Raw genomic sequence first — 15,309 nt, 5'->3', positions numbered from 1 at the left:
CAGTGGCCAATCAGAGAGCGTCTCCGAAAAATGCGGCTCGGTTTAAAAATAACGCATGCGAGGCACCGGTATTCCGGCACTTCCGGTATTTTGCCCCCCACCCCCCCCTCACGAGCTCCATGTAACGCGGAAGTGCAGTGGTCTATGTTCAATTGCGCGTGCGTGGTTCCGGAAGACGTGGCGCGAGCTTTGCCTGTTTCGTCTGTGAGTTGCTCTGCCTCCCGCTGCAGCTGTAATCACTACACAGAGCCCTGCCGCCGCTAGCCAGCATTCTAAGTTTTCTGGGGGGGCTTTTGCCTATTCTTCTATAGCGGCCAAAATGATTTCTCTCACGGATTCACAAAGTAAGACACGTTGTGCTCTTCTTTATTTCTTCTTTGTGAGAAAGACCAACTGTAACTGTCAGCTATTATATTATTAGCTAGCGGGTTATGCCGAATGAATGACGCTAACTTTAGCCTGGCCCACCTAACCATTAACATTGAGGCTTCTAGCAATGTGTTAATCAATTAACTAATTTGGCTGAACACTTTTACAAGTGGACAAGTTAGCTATAATAGCAGTAGGTCGTGCGCAACGCTAAATAAAAATGTATAACGTTATAGCCTTTAGCCGGATAGCTGTTTTATGACATTGTTGTATGCATGATTATTAACTCTAGCTTTACATCTACAGAAATCGGAATGGGATTGACGGGGTTCGGAGTGTTTTTCCTCATCTTTGGGATGGTCCTGTTTTTTGACAAAGCTCTTCTTGCCATTGGAAATGTGAGTTGAATCTATATGATGCCTCCTTGTGGAGCCCTTGTGCGTACATGAAATCACCCAATTCATCTGATCTCTTGAACTTGCCCCTTTTCTCAAACTTTACTAACACTATCTTTGCTCATCTGTGTTTTGTCTGCTCAGTGGATGTCATTTTAGAACTTGACTTCCTTTGTCTGCGTTTGTGTGTAGATTCTGTTTGTTGCAGGTCTCTCCTTTGTCATTGGCCTGGAGCGCACCTTCAGATTCTTCTTCCAGAGACATAAAGTGAAAGCCACAAGCTTCTTTCTGGGGGGTGTGTTAGTGGTTCTGATTGGCTGGCCAATCATCGGAGTGGTCCTGGAGATCTATGGGTTCTTCCTCTTATTCCGGTCAGTACAGCAGGGAAGATGGCTGTGTGAACCAGACTCTGCTACAGGATCTGTATACAGAGTGGGGAACCAGTTCACTTAAAAAACGGGAGTGCCCCGCCCTGGAGGCACTTAATCTATTCCAATCTTCTCCAAAAACTCACCAACAACAGTCCAAAGCCCCCTTTCCCCAAAATTAGTCAGGTTTTTGGTCCATAATGAATTTTTTGTTCACCAGCTCAGCGTTTTCGTGAGCACACACTTCTGATCAATTTGGCGCACTACAATGAAATCATGCGCTACGCTGCATGATTTTGTCGTAGTGTGCAATGCATGCTCCAAGTTAAATTATTTTACAATTAGAAGCATGAGGTCAGAGCGGGTGAACAAACAATTCATTATGGACTTAAAAACTTGACACATTTTGGGGAAAGGAGGCTTTGGACTGTTCATGGTGAGATTTCAGAGAAGATTGGAATAATAGATTGCGTGCCTCCAGGCGGGTCGCTCCCATTTTGAGTGAACTGGTTCCCAACTCTGTAAACTATTCCTGTAGCACAGAGTCGGGTTGACATGGCTAGGGGGCTGTTTTGATATTGTATCCCGGACTTATGTAACCAGTCTCACTTCTCTCCTCTTCTCCTCAGGGGCTTCTTCCCAGTGGCCATAGGCTTCATCAGGCGGATTCCTGTCCTCGGCTCCCTGCTCAACCTACCAGGGATCAGCAATGTAAGTAATGTATAAGGATGACCCTGGTTATCTCTTCACAGTGGTTTGGGTTATATTTTAAATTAATCATGTAAAATTTACAGTTTTTTAACCTCTTAACACAATGGCGCCCAACCACGGAGATCTCCGTGTTTCGATTCCACCCGTTGTGGACAGAAGCACGGATATATCCGTGGCAAGTTGTTATTGCTTTTATTCCATTTGAATAACCTATTCAAGGTCGCAGAGCGGCACTGCAGATTTACCCTACTCATTGAATTCGCCAACGTGCAATACCGGCCAGATCCTCTTAGGGGCGCTATTGCGATAATAGAGTGTTCCCTGTGGCAGAAGTTGTCTTTATTTTTTTGGATCTCTAATGTAGTTTTCTACTCATCTGAAGCGATAGCTATTGTCTGTTGCACAGGATACGTTTTGAATTGCGGATTTCACTAAGGGCATTTATCATCAGCCAATGGACATATCGATCTACCAGATAGCGATCGATAACGGGGAAATGCTCGCGGGGGGGGGTCCAACCGGCTCATGGTAAGATCTTTTTCACGTAAATTACAGCCCGATCGAGCCTTGTTACGATACGATACGATCGGCCTATGTGGCTAGTTAGACAAACACGGTTATTGGTAATCAACAGTGTTGGGACTAACGTACAAAGTAACGCGTTACAGTAACGAAGTTACTTTTTGCCGTAACTAGTACTCTAACGCATTACTTTTTAAATTCAGTAACGCTGTTACCGTTACTAAATGGTTTGTTAGTTCGTTACTGCGTTCTTTTTATGTAGATTCATAGCGAGAGTCCTCCTGACTCCGTTTGATTTCGTCTGCGTTTGTTTTGTTTACAATAGAGAGCGTCTATTTCTTTCCGTAGCCGCATTTCTGGTTTCCGCATTTCTGATTCCGGATTTTGACTGTACGAAATCTGCCAGGGAATCTCATAATACTAATCAAACAATATAAATATAGTCCTTTCATGCACAATTGATATCCTAACTATTCTAACGTTGCAATGCTTTGATTGATATCTTAAACAACGTTGCAAGATGGTTATAATGAAACGCTCCGGCGACATCAAGGCTGTTCCTTCAACCGCCGCACTTCTTATTATATCGACTCGGGACAACATTAGTTTGTGTCAGATTTGTGTTTGTATCTAGACCACATTGCTTAGCAGAGTTCGGTGATGTGAATGGAAACTGTCAAGTTGATCAACCGATTTTGAGTATCTGGGGCATGGGACTCGGGAGCAATCTTTTTTTTTTTTTTTTTTTTTTTAATAACTAAATAGTTACTTTTCACAGTAACTCATTACTTTTGGGTGTAAGTAACTAGTACAGTAACGAAGTTACTTTGAAATGAAGTAACTAGTAAAGTAACTGAGTTACTATTTTTCAGTAACTAGCACAACACTGGTAATCAATAATAAGAAACAACGTCGTCGTCGTCCCCCCCCCCCCCTTTCATGCATACATGCTTGAGGATCGTGCCGATCATATGCAGTTTGAGTTTTAACTGTAGCATCTGTATAACGGAAATGCCATTGTATATAACGTTAGCAGCTATTAGCCCTTTATCTAGCCTTCCAGAAAATATACTACAAATCCCGTATAACGCTTATATTCACGGCGCTATAAAATGAGAACGTATTGATGATTTTTTTTTCTTTAAGCCATTTTGAAGGGACGGTTTATGGACTCAATTGACAATGAGAATGGACAGATAGCAATACTATAAAGTATAGATTTAGCTCTACAAACAGTCCCACGTCTGTTTACATTTGCCGGTCCTCTAGAGATTTATTAGACTCATCCCAATGGCCCCGAATGTGTTTTAACAGGCACCCAGAAAAGTGGAATTTTTTTTACTTGAACTTGAGGACTGCATACTTTTTTGCAAAGCTTAGCTTTATACTTTATATACTTATAGCACATGCATGAGCCTGGTCTCTTTCATTCTGAAGTTACTAATGCAAAAAAGGAAAATCACTTAGTGCTAATGAAATAGAGTAACAGAGGTCTGAACTTGAGTTGAACTTGTGTACTCGCATGTTTCTGTAGTGGTTGCAAGATTCCATATTCCAATATTCCAGCATAGCGGTATAAGCTGGAAAACACAGCGGTTCCATAGCCTGAAGGCTTATGTAGTACAGGTCCAAATTTGATAGAAAATCCGTTCAGAAATGGGTCTTTGAGAGATGTCCGAGTATAACCGACGGGGGGGGGGGAATCAATTTCCTCATCCACAGCCGTTCATTCTGAAGTCTGATTGACTTCTTCTGGTTTTCGCTTGTCAACTTTCACCGACATCCCTTATTCGCACTCCCCCACGTGGGGTATCGTTGGAAAGGTACACTCATTGGCTACAACGCTGACCAATCATTTTTGCTATCAGCGGATGATTGGCAGTTCTGGAGCGTCTCGAGTCCGGGTGGTCATCTGACGCTCGCCTGACATATCGTCATGTCAAGAACCGAGGCACAGATTTGGTCGAGTGAGGTGGCGTTCAAACAGCAACAAATAGATCTTTTGAACAGTAATTTATGTTTGGAGAAAAATGCAGCCCGAGCCGCTAGATGCTCGCAAAGTGCCGTGACTTTCGTGCAAGGGCAAAGTGGCACGTATACGTCGTGCCAGTGCGTGTTAACATCTTAGGCCCGAGCCCTATTTTCTGAAAATCTGCCTAAAATACATACTAAGTAAATGGAAGATTGCTCCACACTTCTACAAGGTCCATTTGCATGTTCTCTGTATCTAGGGACATCTATGGATCTCATGGAATGTATTCCCAGTGTCAGAAATATTGTGTCTATTACTAGGCTTGCTTAAATTGTGATGAAACAAAGGAGAATATGAATTATGATTTTTCTTTGCATCTTTGACGTGAATAACACCATGCAAAAAATGACCAGACATGAAAAACTGCCACTGAGCTCGTTCAGTACCTTCTTGAGATCACATGTACAAAAATCTGAGAAAATGAATAAAGGGAAGATGATTAAACAAGGTTTTGTAGATACAGTACTGAATTCTGCCATCCGGACCCATGCAATTTGAAATATTATTATAGAATATAGAATGAGGCCTATAAATTACCTTTAATAGGCGCTTTCACACCGGCAGGGCTCCGGTTCAAGCTCCGGCTCCGTTCTGGAGCCTCTGAACCGTGGTGCTTTCTGGCGAACCAGCCCGCGTTTACACCTATTTAAGCAGAACCAACGTTCCACCGTCCTCCGTCATCAATGGGGGGAGGGGGCGTTACTCAGGCGGAGGTAAACACAACCATATGAACACGACAGTGGCGAAAAGTGCCCTATATAAAACGGCTTTGGAGGTTCGGCATTGCATCATGTTGATCCACTCAACAGGTAGCGATCTCAAGATGAGATCCGATTCAAATGTATTTTCATTATACAGCACAAGTACAATACACCATCCAACCAGAGTGGATAAAGAAATGCATAAGTGAATGAAATTTAAAAACGAACTTGTGTAAGTGAGAGATTTGAACCTGGGACCATAAGAACCACAGGCAGCTGCACTAACCAGTTGAGCTAAAGCGTCCAACGTTAACACATCCAGTGCCAGTCACCAGAGGTCGCTGTGGGCCGTGTGCCAGCGCTTTGTTCAATGGGGATAAATGCCGGTGTAATAACATAGTTGATTGTCATTGAGTTTCTTCCGGTCGAGATGCAACAAACGGATACTTCTTTCATCCATACATTTCCGTTTATACCGTGGTGAATATGAGTATAGTTTTAGAGTGATTCTGTGTAATCCCAGGAAACGTGCCAAACAGTGTTTTACTGCATTTCACTATAAATCGTGCCATTCCTTGCCTGTATCAATAATCAATCTGAGATCAACGCTAGATTATCGGTATTATGTTTCATCATGGATGCATGAAAAGGGGGGGGAAGCCGCCCCTCCGTGCTTTGATCGCAACCAACGGTACGGGACACGCCACACACACACCGCAGACACACGCTCCGATCGCGGGGAAAGAATTATCGGATCAATGCAAGATTGATAACATATAGCCCTTACCATGTCTATGATGTACTGCAAAAAGAATAATCCAATTATCTGATCGCCATTCCAAGTACTGATTGCGATCATGTTTCCAACGTAATCCAGCATTGAACATGAAGGGGGGGGGGGCCCTTGTTGATGCATCTGTTGTAACCGCTTGTCTTGCCCGAGTGTTTAGACCATGCTAATATGTCATGTTCTACAGTAGGACTTACTACTATGATACCCAATTAAACAAGTCATTAGAATAATAGAAGTCTACTTTGCTGGAACAATTAATTTCGAACATATACAGTGTGTGTGCTTGCGCACCTCGGCTCACTAAGCCTTTCTCCACGGCCATGCATATTCATTTCTGGAGCATTTATCTATCCACTCTGGTTGGATGGTGTATTGTACTTGTGCTGTATACGCTAATAACAATACATTGGAATCTAATCTCATTTTGAGATCAGTCGCAAATCGCTTCCTGTTGAATGGATCGATTGAGTGCAATGCCAAACCTCTGCTGTTCGTTTTTGCTTGTCTTGACAGCCTAGAATATGGCATGCCGACTGATGATGTCACGGTTCGCAAGGAAAATGTTCCGAACCAATTAATCCCAGTGTGAACACGCCGGCCGGTTCGAGATTCCGTTCGGGAACCGGCTCTGGCACGGCGCCCGTTACAGGGCAGCAAAGACCGTGAATGACATCAACTGTATCAATGAATTAATGAAAAATTTATTTTCGTGTCATGTCTGACGACTCATCCCTTATGGGATTATAAGACACCAAAAACAACAATTGAACATAACAATCACTTCCCATGGTTTCTAAACTACACCATCAGAGGCCAAAATACATCACATAAGTTATTTTCATGCGTTTATCCCAAGCTTTCTCTAAATATTCAGCAAGTGCAAAAACCCTGTGATCAAAAATCCATTTTAGTCTATCTGCATCACTAAACCACATTAACTCGAGGTTTTTACACCTGTCAAATAACTTTTTACGCAACTCATAGTAATAGTGGACAATAAAACATAAAATGAAACTCATTCTCAATATCGATACCACAGTAAATACAGATCCGCTCTTCTTCTGTGACCCCCGGTAACGTCCGGTCTCGAGGTGCAGGGGCAAAATCCCAGAGCGGAGCTGGGCACACAATGACCTTTGTCTTTTTGATAAAAGGAGCACACATATTTTTCATAGCTCCGCCATTTTTCATCAGATTGAGATTTTTTTTTCTAGATGTTCACAGAAAGGTAAAGAAACAATATACGTCATATTTTATGGCAATAACATTCAGGTTTGTTCGACCTGTGATATATAATCACGAAAATAACGTTCAAAAATGATTTTCACCTCAGCCCCTCCAGCTTAGACAGGGGCTGGTATGAGCTGGGTAGTGTAGTTTTTATGAAATTAAATTTCCATCGAAAGCCCTGGATCTCCTCTTTCTTAGGACTACAATGAACTTTGTGTGGCTATTGTCTCTCTAAAGTAGGGGTGGGCAATAGACTGATCTTTATCTGTGTTATTGTATTGTGTCATTTTCTTTACCTTCTGAGACGTATACCCATTTTTGGGGGTTGCAGTAGGTCATCAGTCGATAAAAAAATCACACATGAAGACAATTGAGCTAAATGGATCCACAATAGTCTCAACTTTATAGGCATTTCCAAGACTGTTTAGGAACAATAGTATGCTGAAATAGTTTGCCCCCCCCCCCCTCAAATAAGCGAAAATAAAATAAATAAATGTGTACTGCATGAAAAGAATGGCATGGTTTTGACCCTAATGCATGGGACTAGCATACATCGGGTGTGGCTGAGTGAGACTCTTGCGGTTCCATTGAGACTATCTAATACCTAGAGGTTCAAAAGTTTTATTTGTCACATACATACAGGTGAAAGGTCAAGAGACCCCTTTGACTTTGGAGCATTATTTAGCCCCCCTTTTCAGTTAAGCTAGCATTTAGTGGTTGGTATTTACAGTTTCCTCAAGGTCTCTAGTTTCTTATGATAGCCTCTGAAAGATAGTAATTGTCAGTAGTAAGGTCTCAGAGGGTTAATATTGTGCTATACTTTTATGTTGTACAACTTAAAGGGGATAAATGGTTTCTACATGTCATTTGTGAAGGTTGTAGTTTATGTGTAGTTTATTTCTTTCTTGTTCTTTTTCAGTTGGTGGACAAGGTTGGCGAGAGCAACAACATGGTATAACAACGAGCTGTTACTGTTCACATTATTTATGATAGCTTCTACTGGTGACTTTACCCCCTACTGGCCAATGCCACCCCATAGTAAAGGTCAGAAACTGTGAATCCAAACCTCTTTCTGTGCAAAGGAGGGAAAAAAAAGTACTTTTTGACAAAAGTACATTGGACACTGGACATTGTTACTAAGGGTCTTTTTATATATAAAGAAGTCCTCCCCTTTTCCTGTCATTGCCCCTCCTCCTTATCCTCTGTTGATGAGACACTTCAGGACCAACCACTGGTTGTTTGCACACTGCTACAGAGGAGTCGGGAGCCTGTTCCGACATCCTCACCTCTACGTTGTGTGCCTGTGCAGTAACTGAGAGAGTTCTTTATTTCCTAAATGAAGTGTTACTGGAATTTTGTAATGTTGTTTTAACAAAAAGAGAACCGCCGCCTGTGCTGCACCAGACCACGGTAAACGGAGCTGTTGTGGAGCAACGCAACGGGCCATCATGTATTTACAGCTCAGATGATGCTGGTCTCACCGCTGCTCTGCTTCATGAGTAACTTTATATTTAAATATATTAAGAGACTTGTTAGATGTTTTACTGTATGTAACTTTTGTAAATACATACTTGAAATAAAAGTGTGTTTTTTTTTTATTTGGTTTGTAATGTTTTATCTTTCAGGGATCATGCATTTACTGTTTGCTGGAGATTGATTGATTGATTGATTGAAAACTTTATTAACAGATTGAAGAATGGGTACAGTACAGCTCAATACATACAATTGTTAAGGGGATGCAGACCAGAGAAAGACTTTCGTCTTCTTTACATCAGGGTCCCCCATTTTCAATTCATCATAACATATATGACATACACGACATACAGACAGTACTGCTACATCTATACATTTATGACATACCAGATTTGCAAATACAGTACTGTTGGGTTGGGTGGGTGGGTGGGGGACACTGTACAAGCAAAACTACATTGGAATATTGACAACCATACTTGGTCATTTACTGTACATGGGGAGCTACTACCCCTTTTGTACACTGAAGTTATAAGGAATATAATTAAACATGGGTTCAGGAGGTAGAGCGGCCGTCTGGTAATCAAAAGGTTCCTAGTTCGATTCCGGCTCTGAGCAGTGTGTCAAAGTGTCCTTGAGCAAGACACTTAACCCCTAACATCTCCCGATGAGCAGGTTGGCACCTCGCATGGTTGCCTCCGCAGACGGTGTGTGAATGTGTCCTTTTTTATGTGTGAGTGTGTGGCAAAAGTTGTAAAGCACTTTGGATAAAAGTGTAGTCCATTTATAAAATAAGCTTTGACACATTCGCCAACATAAATGACTTGTCTCGCATATCTTATGGTGTTCAGGAATGCTTAAGTGGTATAACCTCTCCGATGAGCCCTGCAGCGGTGAGAATACACCCACTCATGCTGACGGTAACCATTCCCAGTTTTATCTCCGTGAGATAAAGCCTGGTAAAGAACTACGGCCGAAAGTGTATGGGGTAGAATTTCCGGTGTATGTACTGGAAGCTGCCTCTGAACGGACCAAACTTTTCCCGAATCCTGTCGGCAAACAAGCTAGAACGTCCCGGTCATGTAGTAAATTCTTCAGGCAAAGCCGTTGCAGTGGCTTAAACGAGGAAATATTGTGCACTTCACATGTTTCTATAATTGTTTTGTCAAAACCGGAAAGCCTGTTTCCTGTACTTCCGTTTACACACTTTAGGAGGCATATCTTTACCAGCCTATGCTGACTGTGACATACTGTCATCACATCATCATTGATTGTCAGGTCACTTGTGTCGTCAGCTGGTGAATTTGTGAATACTAATTTGCTTAAAGGCAATAGTCCCTAATCAAAACACGTTTGTGTTTTCTGATTTTTAAGTTTGAACTTGGACAAGTTTTAATCTTTGGGTATGCTTTGATGGATTTCACTAATGCGCGATGACGTTAATATAGCCTCGGGCCTCTCATTCTGACAGCTTTTATGCACAAGGTGTGACGGTTCATTTCTGGGCCCATATAAAATCTGATCTGGCTTTCTAAGATCACAAATAAAGAACAAAATATGCATGGACGCAACGGGAAATTAGCGTAATTGTAATCTTTTGACAAGTCTCCGCAGTAGCCTATTTCAATTGTTTAAGTTGTAAAAAGTATCTGAAGTGTACAAACGCTATAGTGGAAGTCTTTGGTGCTGCCAAACGGTGAACTAATTGCCCCTAAAATTTCCTTTACGCATGTGGAATTCTTAGATTTACAGTTGAAATCAAGTAATTATATATTAAATTAGAAGAATTCCTAATGCATCTATTTTTTTAATCGGATATTATGCTGAGTTTAAATACCTCAACGATGACTGTTACAAAGGGTCAGATTAAACCGAATATATGTATTTATTGATTGATATATATTGCATAATATTTGTATATCGTTTGATATCCCTTGTGTATTCTTTGTACATATACACGGAATATCCCTTTAACCTACTACAGACCATAATATTTCGTTCTCTTATTGGATGGCGTGCCACCAGCGCCAGTGTCTTACCCCCAGAGTCGAGTTCAAAGCTACCGCCAAGGCTTGTCTCAACATGCCCGGTTCTGCCCAGGACTATGAGACAGGAATAAGGCTGGTACTAGTTTATTCGCCCAACATATAAATATGGCGCAGGTGAATACAGAAGTAGTTCAGTCCGCAGTCCGTTCAGTTCAGTCTTAGTAACAAGTTGAAGCCTCACCCACTATGCAACGTGCGGTGAAGTAGGGCTCGTATTGCCCCAAGATAGAGTCTTGTTTATCCTAATACGTTTGTTCAACGTATCGTTCGCTCCTTACTAGTAAGCCTTCATTACGAGTCAAAGACCAAGTGAAGTGAGCAATTGTGCGTCTAAATAGAGCACTTATAGCCGCGTGCGAATAGGATAGTGGAGTATCAGAGCTTGGTTGAGTAACGTCAAGTTCAACTTGGTTGGTGTGGAGTACCGCGCACCGGAGGATCTACACCGGGGAATGCAGACCCCCTCTCCGGCTGGATTATTATTCTTATTGCTTTTAACCATGCTGTTGGAGCGGAGAAGAATCGTCTACACCCACTGCTGTGGGACCTGCCCGTGAGGACCATCATTCGAGCCCGTCTCTATTGGAGAGGCTGACCGGCTTCCACCTGTGCGGCGCGCACACTGGGATTACAGCTGCCTTTCGTCTGCCGAGCAGGGAGTAATATACCGCCTCCAGGAGCCTATTGAGTCCCCGCTGACCCAGACTTTGCATTAGAGCATTGCCTCCCCCTGCTGGCTTACAACCGGTGGAACCCCCCTACCAGTATCCCCTAGATATAATTCCTAATATTCAAGTTGTATTATTATCTCATGCGTAATATGAGAATGGACATTCATTATTGATTTGCCTACGCACATTCCTTTGCCTTACAAGTGCATTCGATTAAAGTATATCATGTATTCTTGCTGCTAATAAATACTTAAAGACAACTTTGTGTAGAACCGATTCATTGTGGGGAAGTGTTCTCATCATATACTAGTGTACGGTATGGCCAGTATAATGTACATAAGACGGTAGTGGTTTAATGATACCATACTTGATTAATACAGTCAGGGAATTGTACCCCTCAGTTACAATTGGTCCTTCGAGCCGGAGGGTAACTAGTGTAATATTAATATAGTGGTATTAATATTGACATGGCCTATGATGAACACTCCACAAAACGGTTCTCCTAAAGTAGATCGCCCGCAGCATAGACGGCAGACACCTCAGTACTTAGAGGATTACGTTGCCAATATACTACCTAGCTTTCTACAGACGGTAAACGCGGAAAAAGTAGATAGTAAAATTATGTCCGACCCTATCGACCAGGCTACCCCGCCAATAGAGGCCCTAGTGGGTTCTAACGTAACTGACCAAGCTCACGGTAGGGACCAGGAGGGACCCGACATGACTTTACCCCCCGCCAAGACCGAAGAAGTAGTCCCCGGAGAGCTCCAGGATAAAGACAGCTCTCCAGGGATGGAACTCTACCCGCTACAAGAAGAGGAGAGCACCCCGGAGATGGATCTCCAGGACTCGCCACAGGAGAACAGATCTCCAACGAGTACTGCCAGGAGCGGATCACCTCAACCAGCGTCTTCCCCCAGCGAGGCGGGCAAGATGCTGGCACAGGCATTCCTCGCCAGCCTAGCAGCCTCAACAGAGCGCGATCGACTCCAAGCACAGACGCTTAGTGAGCGCGAACATTCTTCCATGGAAAGAGAGCGCTTCCAGGCGCAACAAAGGAGTGAAGACGACCGCATAAGACTGGAGACCAGACGCCTTCAGACGGAAGAGAACATTGAAAGAAGCCGCGCCGATGCACAGCACGCCGCCGCCAATGCACAGCGCGACGTCGCAAATGCACAGCTCCACGCCGCCCATGCCAGCGCCAATGCCCAGCGCGACGCCGCCAACGCACAGCGCGACGCCGCCCAGGCCAGCGCCAATGCGCAGCGCGAAGCAGCGCGCGACGCAGCCCATGCCCAGCGCGAGGCAGAGCGCGACCGGCTGCAGGCGCAGCTGATGGACAAATTGGTTGCCATGGCGACACCCCCTCTCTCCGCACGGAGCTCCCGGAGATCGTCACGACAAGGGTCTAGGACGCATTCCCCTACCCGACCAAGCGACCCGGGACCCCGCCAACAGGAGGATCCTGTCCACGTCTCCGAACCCCCTCCCCGGCCGGTCCATACGAGACCCAGCAACCGGGAAGAACCGGACCACGCCGAGAGACTGAACAGAAGACTCCAGGTCCTAGCAGAGGAAGAGGAAGAGGAGGAATGTCAAGCCGACCAGCAGCAACGTACTCTGGACCAGGAGGCCCAGTACAGCCCCGACCAGCAGCAACGTACTCTGGACCAGGAGGCCCAGTACAGCCCAGAAGTCAGCCCCGAGGCACTGCGCTACAAACCCCCGACTCAACTCACGGGTGAGTTTGACGCACCGCCAGCCCCGAGGAACAGCACCTGGGTACCCGGCCCTTGGTACCCACCAAGTACCAGCCCAAGACGACACGTAAGAGGAGACTCGCCTAGGAGGCCTCTCCCCCAACGCTCACCGATGTGCCAGTCATCCATGGCATCGTACCTCGGCACACCGACGTTCCCGGACTTCACACACGAGAACAGAGCACAGTACACAGAGCTACGAATGTGCTTAGAGACTATGCTGTCCGACGTACCAGATGAACCGTACAAGTATGCTATCCTACTCAAGCACCTGAAGGTGCCCAGAGCGCACAATATAGCGCTGGCATATTCCAGCTCTACTACCCCATACACCGCGGCTCTAGTAGCCCTCGACCAACGTTATGGACGCATATGGGACTATGTGATACAGGAGATAAGAGACATTGACCGTCTCCCCCCAGCCAGAGACAACAGAGCATTAGATGACCTCGCTATCAAGGTACAGTCCCTGGTAGGGATGCTGGGGTCCCAAAAGGAAAAAGGGATCTATGAACTGTACGCTAACTCTAATGTAGAGAGGATACTAGAGAAGCTCCCTCCCGCCCGACAAGAGCGTTTTCGGCGGCAGAGAGACTACCGCGACCCCAACGGTCCAGAGGCATCCCTCCTAGACCTATCTGAATTCCTCGCCAGGGAGGTCAGTAGCCTACGACTCGACACGTTCGTATGGAGTGGACCAAGCCCAAGACTCGGACCTCGGGGATCAACAGATAACCGCCGGTTGGTGACCGTTATGCACCAAGCCGAATCAGTACCGCAGCACAAGAACCACCACACCCCCTCGACGAAAGAGGACCAGTGGAAGATTGAGTGCCAGTACTGTGAGGGAGAACATCGGCTGTACCAATGCGACACTTTCGGGAAGCTGACCACGGACGAGGTGAGTCAGTGGATCAAGGACCACCGCCGCTGCTTCCGCTGCGCGCGCAGCCACCTAGCAGCTGAGTGCCGCTTGAAGAAGAAGTGCAGCAGGTGCGGTGGCACCCACTTGGAGGTCCTGCATGACATCAACAGGCGTCAGCCAGGACAACAGAGTGGGCCCGTCGCGGTAATGTACCATGCCGAGGCGGTGGCACCAGCACCAAAGTTCCACCAGACCGCTCCCTGGTGTCCCGACTGCTACAGCAGACACTGGGAGTCACGGTGCGACTCGCACCATATAGATTCTGTGTCACCACAGACAGGTGACAACCCCCCCGAGACAGGAGTGCTCAACATAGACCCCAAGCAGAGCGGGACCCCCCCCCGAGTGCTCCTCAAAGTGGTCAGAGTGCTCCTGAGCTACGAGGACAAGGTCCTGGACACTTACGCCGTCCTGGACGATGGGTCTGAAAAGACTCTCCTCCTCGCTTCCGCAGCAGCCCAGTTGGGCCTGCGGGGTGTCAAAGATACCATGACCATACGCACCATCAGAAGGGACCAGAAGACCATAAAAGGTGAAAGGGTCTCCTTCAAGATAGCAGCGGTGGACCAGCCCGAGAAGCAGTATAGTATTACCAACGTCTTCACCAGCCACGACATAGGCCTGTCTCAGTACACCTACCCCATCCCACAGCTGATGGCTAAGTATGTGCACCTACGTCAACTACCTATACCGCTTATCGACGGCGCCACACCGACCCTGCTCATCGGCTCCGACCACGCGGACCTCATTCTCCCAATTGAGGCGGCCCACATCGGACCCAAAGGATGCCCAGTCGCGGTTCAGACCCGACTGGGATGGACGCTCCAGGGCCCCCTCTACGGACTTGACAGTCAACCCACGTCTACACGCTGCCTACACACAAAGGCGAGTGACACCGGCCACTCCCTCGTACAGCAGAGGCTATTGACATTAAGCGAGAGGCCCGTGAGAGAACCGTGGGCACCAGAGGGAGTTCGGAACTCCACCCCCCTCAGCTGCGCTTCAGACGTAGCTGACCTCGAACCCAGCACCCCAAGCGACTCCTTGACGGGGCGGCCGGGACCGGCCCCTCCTCAGACGGGGTACAGAGCAAACAAGAGAAACAGACGGAGGAGGAGGAGGCACAGCCAAGCACAGATCAAAGCAGTCTCAGGCCCGCTTCCTCCTAAGCCCCCCTTCATCCCGTCCAGTCGTCATGACCATAGACCAGTCACTACCCCGAGCTGCGTGGCCGGCCGGCCGCGTAAGCAAAGTGACCACTGGTGCCGACGGAAAGGTCAGAGTGGCAGAAGTGCTCGGCCAAGGGCGGAC

The 15,309-nt window shown here is 46.0% G+C and overlaps 1 protein-coding gene across 1 annotated transcript; it reads left to right on the top strand.

Moving 5' to 3' along the window:
* The first annotated feature begins 235 nt into the window (after nucleotides 1-235).
* Nucleotides 236-8,691, top strand: golt1bb (golgi transport 1Bb). The gene is made up of 5 exons (XM_084335633.1): nucleotides 236-344; nucleotides 676-767; nucleotides 957-1,135; nucleotides 1,762-1,843; nucleotides 8,041-8,691. Exons 1-5 carry the CDS (start codon nucleotides 320-322, stop codon nucleotides 8,077-8,079), a joined length of 417 nt encoding a protein of 138 aa, XP_084191759.1. The 5' UTR covers nucleotides 236-319; the 3' UTR covers nucleotides 8,080-8,691.
* Nucleotides 8,692-15,309: the final 6,618 nt, after the last annotated feature.

The sequence above is a fragment of the Notolepis coatsorum genome (assembly GCF_963971535.1).
Source record: "Notolepis coatsorum genome assembly, chromosome: 18".
Lineage (NCBI taxonomy): Eukaryota > Metazoa > Chordata > Actinopteri > Aulopiformes > Paralepididae > Notolepis > Notolepis coatsorum.
This window is presented reverse-complemented; position numbering and strand designations above follow the sequence as displayed.